The sequence below is a fragment of the Euleptes europaea genome, chromosome 18 (assembly GCF_029931775.1).
Source record: "Euleptes europaea isolate rEulEur1 chromosome 18, rEulEur1.hap1, whole genome shotgun sequence".
Lineage (NCBI taxonomy): Eukaryota > Metazoa > Chordata > Lepidosauria > Squamata > Sphaerodactylidae > Euleptes > Euleptes europaea.
The window spans coordinates 38,297,979-38,311,809 of record NC_079329.1 but is presented as its reverse complement, the minus strand read 5'-3'; the positions used below and the strand labels follow the sequence as shown (position 1 = coordinate 38,311,809).

At 43.6% G+C, this 13,831-nt stretch overlaps 1 protein-coding gene across 1 annotated transcript in view; it reads right to left on the bottom strand.

The window, feature by feature from the left end:
- NMT1 (N-myristoyltransferase 1) overlaps nt 1-13,831 on the bottom strand; it is a 30,097-nt gene that overhangs the window by 11,460 nt on the left and 4,806 nt on the right. Inside the window, exons 2-5 of the mRNA XM_056863321.1 lie at nt 3,455-3,560; nt 2,705-2,870; nt 1,934-2,052; nt 64-155 (exon numbers count right to left, since the gene is read on the bottom strand). Of these exons, the coding sequence (XP_056719299.1) occupies nt 64-155; nt 1,934-2,052; nt 2,705-2,870; nt 3,455-3,560 (483 nt within the window). The remainder of the gene's footprint in view (nt 1-63; nt 156-1,933; nt 2,053-2,704; nt 2,871-3,454; nt 3,561-13,831) is intronic.

The following is a 13,831-nucleotide window of genomic DNA, read 5'->3' as shown; positions in this document are numbered from 1 at the left end:
AATGATAAAATGAATGGAGACTGAGGCTGCTTTTGAGGAATCCAAAGAAAACCTGTAACTTACCACAAGAGGAACTCTGGTGAATAATCAAACCGGAACATATTGTCATCATCTTCCACATAATTCTCGTTCAGTAGGGTGTACAGCTCTTTGAGCTAAAGAAACCAAACAGAAGGGTAATCTGCTTAAGCAGGCAAAGCTGCCTCTTAAGACAACAGCATTATCTGACAAGACACTAATTGCGAGAATTATTACTGGGCCACTGTGGGGATATAAAACAGCACACTAAAATAGCACTGGACAGAGGAAGCTAGGAGACCCTAGGTTCAAGCCCTATCTGTGGTTTTTCAGCAAGTCATTGTCTCAGGCTCAGTTTTCTACCTGGGATTCTAAGCACCCACCTCACAGAGTTGTTGATGACCAACTCAATAATCATCACACTGCAGCTTGTAAATTAAAAATGCTACATGACATTTTTAAAAAACTAGAAAGCTCAAACAGCAGCAGCAACAGGCCACTTTTTTAAAAAGATGCAAAGATCAACCAAAATGATCTCTGAAGTGCTAGGATGCCCCCTTTCTAAATCAGCCAAAAAAGGTTTGGATCCTAGTTTGGCATGGATGAGATGTGCAAGGACCAGGACTGGAAACGCCACTGGTAATGGAAAGAACTCACTGGCTTGAGCAAATGAGCCAGGCTAAACACTATGCTGCAAATTAAAGGAGAAAATCTTTCTCAGGACCAAGAAGACAAAACAAACTCATTTTCAGGTGGAATTTAGAAGGCAGCAAGGAGAGGGGAGAGTCTGATCTAATGAAGGATGGTGAAGATGCAAAGCCCAACAGACTTGGCTGTGGAGTGGAGAAGGAGAGAAGGAATATGACCAGATAAGGTGGGGCATCTGTTGAAGCTGTGAAGAGGACTCAATCAAGTTTTATTTCGATACAATATCATCTCTGAATAAAAATCAAAGTTAGGTTAAAATAATATAATAAAATAAAAAACAGTTGATGATTCTGGGAAGGATGATTCGAAGAAGAGGAGGAAAGATCTTCTATGGGGAAAGGTTTTCAATTAGCAGTTTACAAATCCCACTAGACGGAGGCAGAATTTGGCTACTTTAATGGTTATCTCCTGAGAGGAGTCTGCTAAGAGAAGGGAAACTTTAACTTCTTCCCATCTCCCAAGAAAGGATAACAATATGGGGAGAATGTACTGTGATCTTATGTTGTTGAAGGGACATTGCAGCAGAACATGTTCTATTGTTTCCACTTTCTCTGTTTTGCACGGGCATAGTCGTTAGTGAAAGGGAGTACGGAGATACCTGCCTTCCAGGAGAGCTGAAGGTAAGGCACTGAAATGCGCAAGAGTAAAGGCCCTTTGATATTTGGATACTTCCAGGAATTCAAGGTAGTCTGCCGGGTGGAAAGGTTTGATGTATTGCAAGATGGGCGAATACTTATGAATCTGAGCCCTATCTGATTGAAGGGCATGGTCCAAGAGTCTGTTTGATTGTTTCCTTGGCTTTTTGGTGTCCTAATGGCAATAACGTTTGAGAAGAAAGTGTTTCTGGAGCATCTTCTCTATTGCACTTTGCCAAGTTGAGCAGTGATTATCAGCTAGAATCAGAGGGGTTAGACCAATAGGGTTGAATATGAGTTTTAGCCAATAGTTAAGTGCTCGGATCCACATATTGGACTCCAAAGAGATCACTCGTTTCTAATCGAAGGACAGCATTCGGAACACATCTCAGAACACAAAGTATCTTCCTCAAAAACTTTGATTGGATGTGAAGAGGACTCAAACATAAAGGGTTGCGACTGAGACTGATACAGAAAACAACTCCACTTATCAATGGGGAGCCTCGGGAGAAGAGGAGACTTTCAAAGGGAAAACCTTCCAGGATGGTGACTTCTGCCTCATCCCTACTCACCACACCTCGATCCCCCAAGTCCAGGGCATCCCACATAAAGCCCTGAGGCAAGGTGTAGGGCTCCTGGCGGATATGGTCCTTGTCTGGTTCGACGGGCCCGTGAGTATTCACTACTTCTCCTGGGTTAGAGAAAAGGAAAAGGGAGAACAGGCTTCCTCCATGCACAATGAACAGTCACCCAGGGGGAAGCTCCTAGCCCTGCTCTACACGGCCAGACCCCCAGAAGATCATGAACCACCCTGTAAAGAACTTAATGGGGATGGTGTTGCACCAGCTAGCCCTCTAAGCAATGGAAAAGGACTCCTGGCCTTCAGGTTACGTATTTCTGATCCAGCACAGCCCTCATTCTCCCTGATCCTCGTATGTTTCCCAACATGTATCATACCACCCTTTGGCCTTGGCAACTCCAGCCTCCTGAACCCTTACCCTTTCAACTTCGCATGTGCTTCTAGCCACAACAGAGTAGGGTTCTGTCCCCAGGACTTCTAAGAAACCCCACATTCCCTTACTTCAGCCAACCTACTCCAAGACCAGACTCTGGCCATGGAAAGGCATCTTATCAAATAACTTGACCCACTCCCTTCTCACACAACATACAGTTTCTTGGGGAATGTGCAAGTCCGGGGAAAGGGTTCTGATACACTTATCCTATTTGCCCATTTTTCCACCTTACTTAATCACCATTCCAAAAAAAATGAACAGCTTTCTTGTCTTTCAGTCCAGCTAGAAACAATAATAAACAAAGGAGAAAAAGATTCTTAATGCACATACCTAATTTGGGGACTGGCTGTGTGTCCCAGAACTGGTAGCTGCGTTTGGTGGCTTCCTCCATGGTCTTGGCAGGTCCATGCGTTACTGAGAAAAGTTCTATGGCCTTTTGAATCTCTTGGATCCTTTCTGCAGGCAATGAATTGACCTGCAAGGGCAACGAATTGACCTGCAAGGGCAAAAGAAGAACAAATCAACCGACTGGTAAGCCCTAGCCTTTTACTCTGCTCTAAAGGAAAGCTTTACTGGTTTAGGAGAAAATATCCCTGTAATTCCATTTTGATTACTTCATATGAGATTTTGCTTACAGCATTTTGTCAAGCTTGTACATGCCAGTGTGGAAAAATAAACATGGGAACATGTGAAGCTTAAGTCGATAGACACCCACCCCCATGTACTTCCCCTAGATGTGGAAGATATTTATCTAACCCATCTTACAAACCTTTCCCCAAATATTTAAGACCTACTGTTCCCACCTGAATCCAGTTCCACCTTGAGAACAGCTCAAGTAACACATGTTTTAATATTGCGTTCTGGACCAAGCTGCTCCCAAGTAGCCATGAAAATGAACCCCGATGACCCACAGAGCCTTCCGTAGTTCTAGGAAGCTGAACAAGAGGCCACCCTAGTGGAAACATTTGCAACCACTCCAGAGTAGGCAAGCTTTATCCTAGATCCCCATCCTCCATAATTTAACTTCAACTGAAGGATCACTATATCAACCTGCAGGAAAGTATTTTTCCCTTTGTTTACCTTTGCGGACTGATCTTGGGCCAAATCAATCTGGTCCCCCTTGTCCTTCTTCCGTTTCTGTTTCTTCTTCTTCTTCCCCCCACTGTCATCAGTAGGGCTTAAGCCTCTGTGGAACAAATGGAACACGATGGGCAGACTTTTAAGGGTTGATGGATAAAAATAAAATTTGGAGATAGTGTGGGGGGGGAGGGCCAATGAACTCTGACTGTGAAAGCCTTCGACAATAGCTTGATATTCCTTTGAATTCCAAACTCCCAGACTGCATAAGAAAGTTAGGAAATGCTCAGAGAAAGGTTGTAAAGAAGCAGCATGTCAAAAGCAGATACCCTACATTGATTAGATCCTGAAGCACAGTTTGAGCAAACATTCTTCAAACCTCTACTTAAAACTGCCTGGAGGATATGGAGAAAGATTTGTTTTCTAAGAACATTTACCTCCAAGTTTGGATTTCTTAATGATATCAAAAATCTGGTTAATCAATGAGATTGTGTCTTTTACTGGAACCTTGCTGCAGACTTGGCCAACCTGAGAAATCAGCAGTGGCTGAACATGGACTGTCACAAACAGGACACACTGTCTTATTCCAAGACGCTGAAAGACTGGACAATTCTACCAACTATTTTGTCAGATTGCGCAGAGAAGCCATTGAAATTCATAAACATCAGCACAACTTTAACAGAAAAGAAGAATTTAAGAGTGAGTAAGGCTTGGCTTCCTGTCCTGAAAACCTCCAGACTAACAAAGACTACAGTCCACAATAGCCATGCAGATTAGCTTTGGATTTCACACATTAACAGATCATTTCAGGATACAATGGTTCCATATTAACATACCACACCCTCATTAGCACATTATCTTGATACTCACAGGACAATGATTAGCACATTACCTTTGATACTTTTTGCAGGACAATTATTCAGCTCAAACCCAACCCCTTTCTGACTATATATTACTCTTCCTACACGCTTGACACTGAGAGACACTGTCCTTCAGTGTTACTCCTCTGAAGATGTCTGCCACAGCTGCTGGCAAAACGTCAGGAAAGAAAATACCAAGACCACGGTCACACAGCCCGGATAACCTACAAGAACCAATATCAAGCTGCTCACATATACTTGCAGCTATGCTTTCTGCCTGTTTTAAGCCTGACTGTAAATACTCACTGAAGCTAGTTGTCACAGATTCAGCCAGTGCAACAACACTGGAGAGGTCCGTGCTTTTGCACTGAATGGCAAGAGTGATTTGGTTAACGGGACACAAAACGTCATACCATATGTATAACAATACCATAAAACTGTATGTACAAAGATGGCAGAGTATACTTTTTGCCTGCGTGTACCCATCATGATCAAGAGTGCGCCATGAGAAAGTTCCTCCAGTGCATCCACTAGCTGTGGAGACTGCAGCAAAACCAATTCGACGGCATGCAGGTGAACAATATCTGAGACGCATCTCTCAGGGTCAGTTGTGGCAAATGCTGTACAGCCACCTCCTAGAGAACAAATTTGATGTAATATCCCCAAAAAACCCTTTGCCTGGCCAGAACTGTCTGCAGCATGCACAGACACAAGATTCCAGCTCTGGGGATGGCAAGGTACAAAAAATGCATGAGGACTTCTTTCTAGTACACCTTTGTACTGTCCCCCTCATATTGGCACCATTATCAGACACTAACAATCCATACTTTTCTGGCATCCTTTCCAACACCTTACTAGCTTCCTTTTGTGTCTGACATGCCAAAATTCCAAAATAATTCTTCTTAATGTTCACGGATTTGCTAATTTCATCAATTTCAACATACCAGAGCACAAGTAGACAGTTCTTGTTTCCAGATATGCAGTCTACTATAATGCTGGAGAATTTAGCTTTTTTAACCTTTAATAATAGTGTCTGTCACACCACATGCAAGCAGATGGAGAAACTCTTTCTGCATGTCCTTGCCTAGATACTGAACTTCAGTTCCCTCTTTAGCACGTAGCAAATGTTCACCCAAAGTCGTGTCAAGTTGAGAAAACCTAGAGTATCTGTAGAAAAACTTCACTGTGTTCAGTGAATACTTTGTCCGATAATCTTCTGAAGGGCGTGGTTGTTCTCAGCCATTGCACTGAATCAAATCTAGAAGGTGATCCAATACTTTACCCATTGCTGCTCTTCCAGATGCAGCTGTCTTTATCAACAGTGACATTTGATTTCAGACGGACTTCCAGCTCTTCCCATGTGAAGAAACTGCTCAGGTGCTTGCTTGAGGTCTCGTGTATGTGCAGAGACCCACTGCCAGAGTGGCACTTCCAGTCTTGGAATCCCCCTGAACTTGGGTATGATGACATGGCAACGTTATCAAACGTGAAACAGAAACAGACAGAATCATACAGGGGGGGAGTAAACAAGCCAGTCTCTTTCAACCTGACAATCATTGGTTTCTTCTTCCAATAAAGTTTCTTCCTTCCTTTTCTGGCTTCCAGACCTGTACTTTTTAGGAAGTGCTGGTTCATGGTGGGGAAGGTGTTTGGGATCCATCGTGTTGCTGAAAGCAAGCAATAAAGAACAGAATGGCATATGTGCGGAGTTACTTTGGATGAAGTGGAGGAGTGGAGAACAACGTAAGCCACTTTAAGTCCCCATTGAGGAGAAAGGCAGGTTATAAATGAAGTAAATAAATTCCTCAAAGGAACCCTGACTGGTAGATCATGATGGGAAGCCATGTTAGTCTGTCACTAGCAGTAGAAAAGAGTAAGAGTCCAGTAGCACAAAGACTAACAAAATTTCGGGAGCCAGAGCTCACTTCTTCAAAATAAATTTTGTTCGTCTTTAAGGTGCTACCGGACTCTTGCCCTTTTCTCCTGACAAGTAGGTTAGACACAGCTATAGTGGCTGGCTCAAGATCACACAGTGGACCCTAGACCAAAGCTGAGCAATATTTGACAACCATGTCTCAAAGGTCCCTGCCTAGCATCACTGACACTGAGCGGGTCTCTCACTGATCACTTTTCCATCCCAATATGGCACATGCCACAGGAAAACCTGTGCAAAGGCTGGCAATCACTGGACAGAAAAGTGTTTTGCCAGGACTTGGAAGCAATGATACTGCATGCTGTTTGGTTCACGCTCAGTGTAAAAATCAGCTCTAATGGTAGTTAATTAGAAAACTATTTATATGGAAGCAAGCCCAATTTATTAGGACAAACAAAGTCACAGCTCTGGGACCTCTTAAATTTTATTTCAAAAAAATGTTTCTCAGGATATCTTTGTAAGTCTCCAATTTAATCTTACCTCAGAATGTAATCTCAGGCCTTGATAACCCTAAAGTAGAAAATCTCAGTCTTTTTTTAAGCACAAAGCTTGGAGCTTCACCAAGTAGCACTGAGACACCTCTGCTCTGCGTCAGCCTTTCACTATCAAAGAAGGTCCAGACAGAGGTGTCCTTATGCTCACTATTTACAATCGCAGACTAAACCTGCCACATTCTGCCAGGCTCTGACACCGCCAGCTGCCCCACCTCACTGATGGCTGGCGCTGGGTCAATGGAAGGCACTCTTTCTTGAATGGAAACATGGGAATGCAAGGGGAGGGAGACTGGGGAAGTCTCCTCCTACTCTGTAGAATCACTGACTCTCCCAGTCACCCTCCCTCAGGAGCTGCTGCCATGAGAGGCAGAACAGCAAGGCTGGAACAGAGGCTGCAGCAACTTCCCCAACCACTGCACATGGCCCTCGCCAAAGCCTTCAGCTTTGGATCCTTCCAACCTTGATAGAAGAGGAGGAATCAAGGAAAGAGGGTTGGGACTGGGCGGCTGCTGCTACACAAACTCAAGCTGAGGCACGGGGGGGGGGGGAAGGAGCAGCACCCACACATGCTTCCTTCCCAGCATGTGGATGCAGCTGTGGATGCAGCTGCGTTCTGCCTGGCAGGCAAGGGAAGGGTGGCTAGCTGCTGTGTGCATGTACGCAGAGGGCAGGAGATGAGACCCCTTCCCTACAGCCGGTCCCCACCCCCCACCCCCCGTAAGAGACACAATGGCGAGGCTGGGATGAGAGCTGCTCTTTGGCTGAGACAGGTTAAGCAGTGGGGCCCAGGCAGATCTCAGGCCCCAGCAACTGCCCCACCCAGCCAACTGTTGATGCTGGTCCTGCCAGAGGAACTGAGTGGCATCAAGGAATTACAGTCCTAATGTACCTATCACAGTTTCTCCAGGTAAACAAATGAAATAGTTCACACTCTATTTTCCAACGAAAAAGGATTTCACCATACGGATTGAGAAGTCTCACTGTACCCATAGAGAACAGATGCCAGTTTTGAGATGAATAACAGAAATCCAGGTTTGGTATGATGCTGTTCTTTCTTTTTCTATGAGCAATTTTGAACATTTCCAGGCTTCTTCCCAGTGCCATTCATCTGGCCTCTGATTAGTAACTATTAAGCAATAAGTCTGTTTCTTGCTGTCTCCAGTGTAAGTTCCTTTCAATCAAGAGGCCACATTGATTAGAACTTGGGTCAGGCAGGGTCTATAGAACCTGTTATGGCTCTATAGAATCAACTACCTTCTGAGACCTGACATCACGGGCCATGGACAGACAATACAAACACTTGACTTGACCTTGTTTTTCAAATGTAGCCTGCGGTCCTCACTGTATTGCTCTGTATTGTGCTGAAAACAGCTACCTTCATGAGGCAAGGGCAGCTTGCTGTGTGCTTTGAAAGGGGCTGTCCAATGCAATGCACCACAGGCACCAGTGCATAAGGAGGGGAGGGCTTGGGGGGCCAGGGAAAGTTTTAAATTGTAAAGCACTTGTGGACCCCCATGGAATGCCTCCACAGATCCCAGGGGTACCAGGATCCCTAATTTGAGCACTACCGTACTACAGCACAAACAAATAGTTTGTGCCGGATGAAGAGAACGCTACTTGAGCCTTACTGCCGTCCTGCACAAGGAGTCGCCCAATAAGCTCTTGAGGCTACACCCGGCAAGCACAGCCTTTCAGAAAAGCCGATCTGCCACTGCTGATCTTCTCACTGAGGCATCTTACACAGCGTTTCCCAGAGTTCAGTTAGGAAGCCAATCTTAGTCTCACCTGCCCGCCCCACCAAATCTCAGGCAGACTCCTCTCTGGCTTTTCCACTAAGGAAGATTCCTGCAGCCTTCCTGGATAGCTTGAGCCACTGCTGACCTGCTCTTCATATAAAACAATTTTTTCTTCATGTTAAGCCCAGTGCAAAACCCGCTGCTTTTCAACTGAAGCATCTCTAAAACCACGCAAACACACTGCTAAACGATGCTTTCTTAAGTTTAGATGCCTGCAAATCCTATCTGGCAAATCCACAGCTAATCAGGTACGATAATTACAGCAAGTAATCCTTTCCAGAACCGGAGGGACAGCAGAATATGCCTAGGCAAAAAATTAAAAAACGCGGAGGAACCTCAACAGGGTGTGTGGCACACACTGGGGTAAAACTGGGTAGACAAAACCAGAACGCAAGGCAAAGGTATTGAATTCTTTGGTTCTTGTAGGTTATCCGGGCTGTGTGACCGTGGTCTTGGTATTTTCTTTCCTGACGTTTCGCCAGCAGCTGTGGCAGGCATCTTCAGAGGAGTAACACTGAAGGACAGACAGAACTCTGACCGTGAAAGCCTTCGACAATGTACTGAATTCTGTATATGCAACTGCCCATTCAGCTGCAATGGCCAAAGCCTGTCAAATAGCACCTGCCCTAGAGGCACAGGGTTATCTAACCAGTCTAGTGCAGAAGAGACCGCAGAACCCCAATGAAATGTTTTGGCGGGGCAAAGAACCCAGAAGCAACAACAAATATTTAAAAGTGAGCTTTTAAGACAGAATCTGTTCAATGAAACAATTTTTTCCTAATGTATCCATTGCAGAGGGAGCCAGCTACATTTCTAAAAACTACCATTTGCATTTTATACCAGCTATGCCAACCACATCTCAAAACTTAAAAAAAATTAAAGTTTGCAAGATCATCACAGAGAGAATCATCATTTGAGTGAGAAACACACTCAAGGGTCCAGAAAGGATCCAAGCAGATTCCCTGTCTACTCCCTGGCCTAGCAGTTAGTTACCAGGACAGGTTCAAATCTCTAGTCACCCATAAAGATAAAAATGTGACAGCTGCCATTTCTCAGCCTAGTCTACTTCACAGGGTTATTGCAAGTCTAACATTCTCCCAAACAAATGGGAGAAACAGAACAAGCAGAGAAACAGAACAAAATTAAGTAATTTATAGCTAATCAGTAATTTTTAAAAATCGCAACACTGAAAAATCACAACACTGGGAGAATGCTGTGGATGTTAGTGGAAGAATGGGGTAAAAATTCAAGTAGATAATGTGAAGGAAAAACTAGAGCAACCCCAAATTAATTCAGAATGGAGAAAGATACTTTAGTTGTAGAGTTAAGTGTTGCCACAAGCAGGGTGGATTTGATTTAAATCACTAGTCAGTAAGACTAGATTTTCACGATTTAAATCACTAGTCAGTAAGACTAGATTTAAATAATAGTTTTCTACATAAACAGCACTTCTCATGATGTTGTTTCATTCGGGCCACCAGGCCTTGTATTTCTTTGTTGCAGTGTTAGCATTTTGCACACATCCCTGCCTTACCCATAGGTAGAGGTATTAAAATATTCCCAAACTGGGTCTCTTTTACGTCCTGCTGCCATTATAAATTTTTCCCTCCAGGGAGAGAATAATATGATAAACCTCAGGCAAAACACACAAATCTGCTCAAAAGGTTTCATTTTCATAGAATCATAGTGTTGGGCCATACAGGCCACCTAGTCCTACCCCCCGCTTAATGCAGGATCAGCCTAGAGCATCCCTATATGCCTCAACCTCCTCACACCTAGATCCTTGTGCAGATCCATTCCACTCCAATCGATCTTCTATTAATTGAACTTCTTGAAACTTACCACTTAAACTGTACGGGGTTGATTCTGTGTACATAGATTTGCAAAGGAGCAATGGGATTAAGGTCTTTTTCTCAACACCGTATGTTTATAACATTTGTCATGAAGACGTATGTTATCTCTGCAGACACAAAGTCAGTTTCGAGAACTGCAAAACCAAGCATCTGTGATAATATCTTCAACATAGAAAAATTGTCCAAAATAATCTTACAGAAACCTCTGAAAAAGCATGACATTGTGAATGGATTAATGGAATTAATTTACCAAAAAATGTAAACATTGCACCAATATACATGCTACATAATTAAAAACTAATCCTTAAAATTCCTTAAAAAGCATTTTATTTTTTAAAAATCTGATTTAATTTTTTTAAATCCGGTTTAAAAAATCATTGATTTTTATCCATCCTGGCCACAAGGCTTGAAAGAAAAAGCCTAACCCTCCTGGTAGGAACCTTCTAGGGCCAACCCTCCACAGCTTAACCACTCCCATCCAACCAGTAATGTGTGCCACAAGAGGGTGGCAGGAGATCACAAGTTCTCTCCAGGGTACAAAGTCGATTACTTGAAATGGCCAAGGTGAGAAAGGGCTACCCAGGGGCTCTGGGCATGGGAGAGAATGCCTTTTCAACAACCAAGGAAAAGGGGTTCTTTGGCGCAGCCACCACAGACAGCTGGCACTGTGTAGTGGCAAAGAGACTGAAGCAGAACTCAATGCCTGACTCAAATCTCACCTCTGCCTACGCAAAACTCCGTCCTGCTGCTGCAATGTAGAGATAATACTGACCTTCCTAATGGAAGCACCATAAGGACTTCAACGAGACAATCCTATCAGAACCTTTCTTAATCCTTACCCCATCTTCTAAAAATGTTTTTTTCCCAAGTAACATTTGAAAGCACACAGCTGAACAGTTTGCTCAAATTCTCACAGCTTTGGCCTCTATCTTTGGAGAAGACCATTATTTTGCAGATCTAGAGCTCATGAGCTACACCACATCAAGAGAGATTGACATGGAACACCAATCAAGATAAGAACTAAGTCTGTCATATTAAACTTGGGCAGGCTCATATAACACACTCCCCTGTGTGGCAGCAGAACCAAAAAATCTGGTTGGTATCAGGGAGCACAGAAAGCTTCTGGAACAGGGAAGGGGGGAAAAAGAACAATGTAACTTTCCAGGAACATCATATACAGTTCTTTGTTACATAATATCTGCCTTTTGCAGTATTTCTGAATAATCAACAACTGAGGAGTTTAATAAACAGGGTACTGTTTTCTACTTCTTCACCAGGGTCTAATGGAAAACCTTAAAAAAGTACAGCACATGACCTTTGCAGGGTTCTGGTGAGCAATAATTTCAATCGGAGTCAGTGTTAAGCCAAAGCTCCTTACCCAAAGTCACCAAGCCTCGCTCTTGCTTCTGGTCTAGCAACTGGAAGGGGGAAATTTTGAAGCCAGCTTTGGGAGAGGGGATTATGGCTGTTGTAAAGATAAGTGATTGATAATAGCAACAAGGACTCAGGTTTGCTAGTGCTACCCTTCAGACATTTTGTAAACCAGTAACATTTAATGATGATGAGAATAGAGTTCCAAACATTGCTCAAACATGTGGGTCAGAAGGCACAAGCCTCAGGATACAACCATTTCCCCACCAGCCGTTTACATCCCTAAGATTTTTTTTTGACAGTTCTAAGCAAATCTGACAGCAACCTGAGTAGAAAATCAGCACCAGCAACTCTGCTGCCTGTCAAAGCAGGTGAAAAAGGACAAAGCCTCTCATCAGATTAGATTAAGAGCTGGCCCAAATTAGTGAGGACGGGCTTTTCCCTCCAACTAGACATATCCAGCATTTTTCCCTTTTCCCAGGAGCACCAGAGACCACCAGAACAAACTGGAAAGTAGCTGGTACAACCTAATACTTCCAAATAAAAGCTCACTGATGTCAAGTGACCAAACAGGCTTGGTTCAGACACAATAGGAAACCACAGTTTAAGTATGGTTATTTTGTGATACCAGGACTGTATTCACAGACATTCATCCTGGTTTGTCTTTGCTCTTCCCCTGCAGCAACACAGCTAGTATCCCAGCCTGCATTGAGGCAAAGACTTGGCCAGTAAACGAGCTAGTATGAAGCCGGGATGTTCAAGTTCATTCATCATGCAGAACCATAGCTGAGTGGGTAATAAACCAACGTCAAAACAGAAGTTTCAGATCATGGCTTGAGGTACCCTAAGTAACTACAGCTGGTGAAATGACCTGCAATTGGGTGATCACACTAACCACAGTTTTTCTAATTAAACCATGGTTTGTGTGACATCTGAACTAAGTTGGTTCTTGTTTTTTCAGTCAGCAATGTGCCAAACATCCCTTTTCGAAAAGAGTCTATTAACTTTTGTATATATTTTTAATTTACAAAGGTGATTTGACTTATTATATTTGCAGACAAGACCCTAAAGAGATAGATGATCATATTTGCAGACCATTTTTTCCACCTGCTTCCCAGCCACACTCCCCAAATGTTAGATCATGTCATGACCAAGAAAACGTTCTGCCTTTCCCACAAACAAACCAAGCTCGCATAAATGAATTTGTTCTGAGGGCATCATAAAGACTATGCCAGTAATTCCCAAATTGCACAGCAGGAGAAAACTGCTGGAAGGAACAACAAAAAATAATGAGAGGTTCCTGTGAACCGGAAGTAGCCACATACAGAAGAAGCTGCTGGCTCTCGACTTGCTCCTTCTAATCAGAAGGCACAAAAAGCCTCATACAGAAGAGAAGGTGGCAAACATCTTGGAAACAAGAAGTTCTAACGCTCTAAAATATGCTCATTGTTAGCCCCCCGAACATGTGATCAGGCCAGCACACGAAAAGCTCCCCTTTTATTCTAGTCTCCCAGCAACGCTGTTAGATGAGTTATACTGAGATAACATTACGGGGGCCACCTAGTTTGTCTATGGTGGACAGGGATTTGAACCCGGGTCTCCTCAAGGCCTAATCCACCACTCCAACAAAAAACAAACCTTTTTGCGCAAGAGCCAATTTTATTTCAGAAAAGAGGTCCCAGCTATTAGAAGATTCCCACTTGTATGACAAACAAATTCCTCCACTCTGTACTAGAGATGCTCACATGCCACGCACCTTTGCTTTTAGGGAAAACACAAAACTCCTCATGTTCCCAAATTACTCTGTCATAAGAGCACACAGATCGCTGTGAATGGAGAGCTGTCTACATGATGCTTTTAAGCCCTGAATGGGTGAATGGCTAGGGAAGTGCTGTGAGTATTGTCTAGTGAGGCAAAAACAGACAGCAGGAATGGGTAATCTGCTCTGGGTAAGAAGCCGGCTATCTAGGGACAAAAAATGTCCTGTGCTACTCAACTATGGCTGCTAAGCAATACACCTGGAGGAGGAAGGCATTTCCTCTGCAGCCACGGTGAATTTTTGCAGTCAGTACA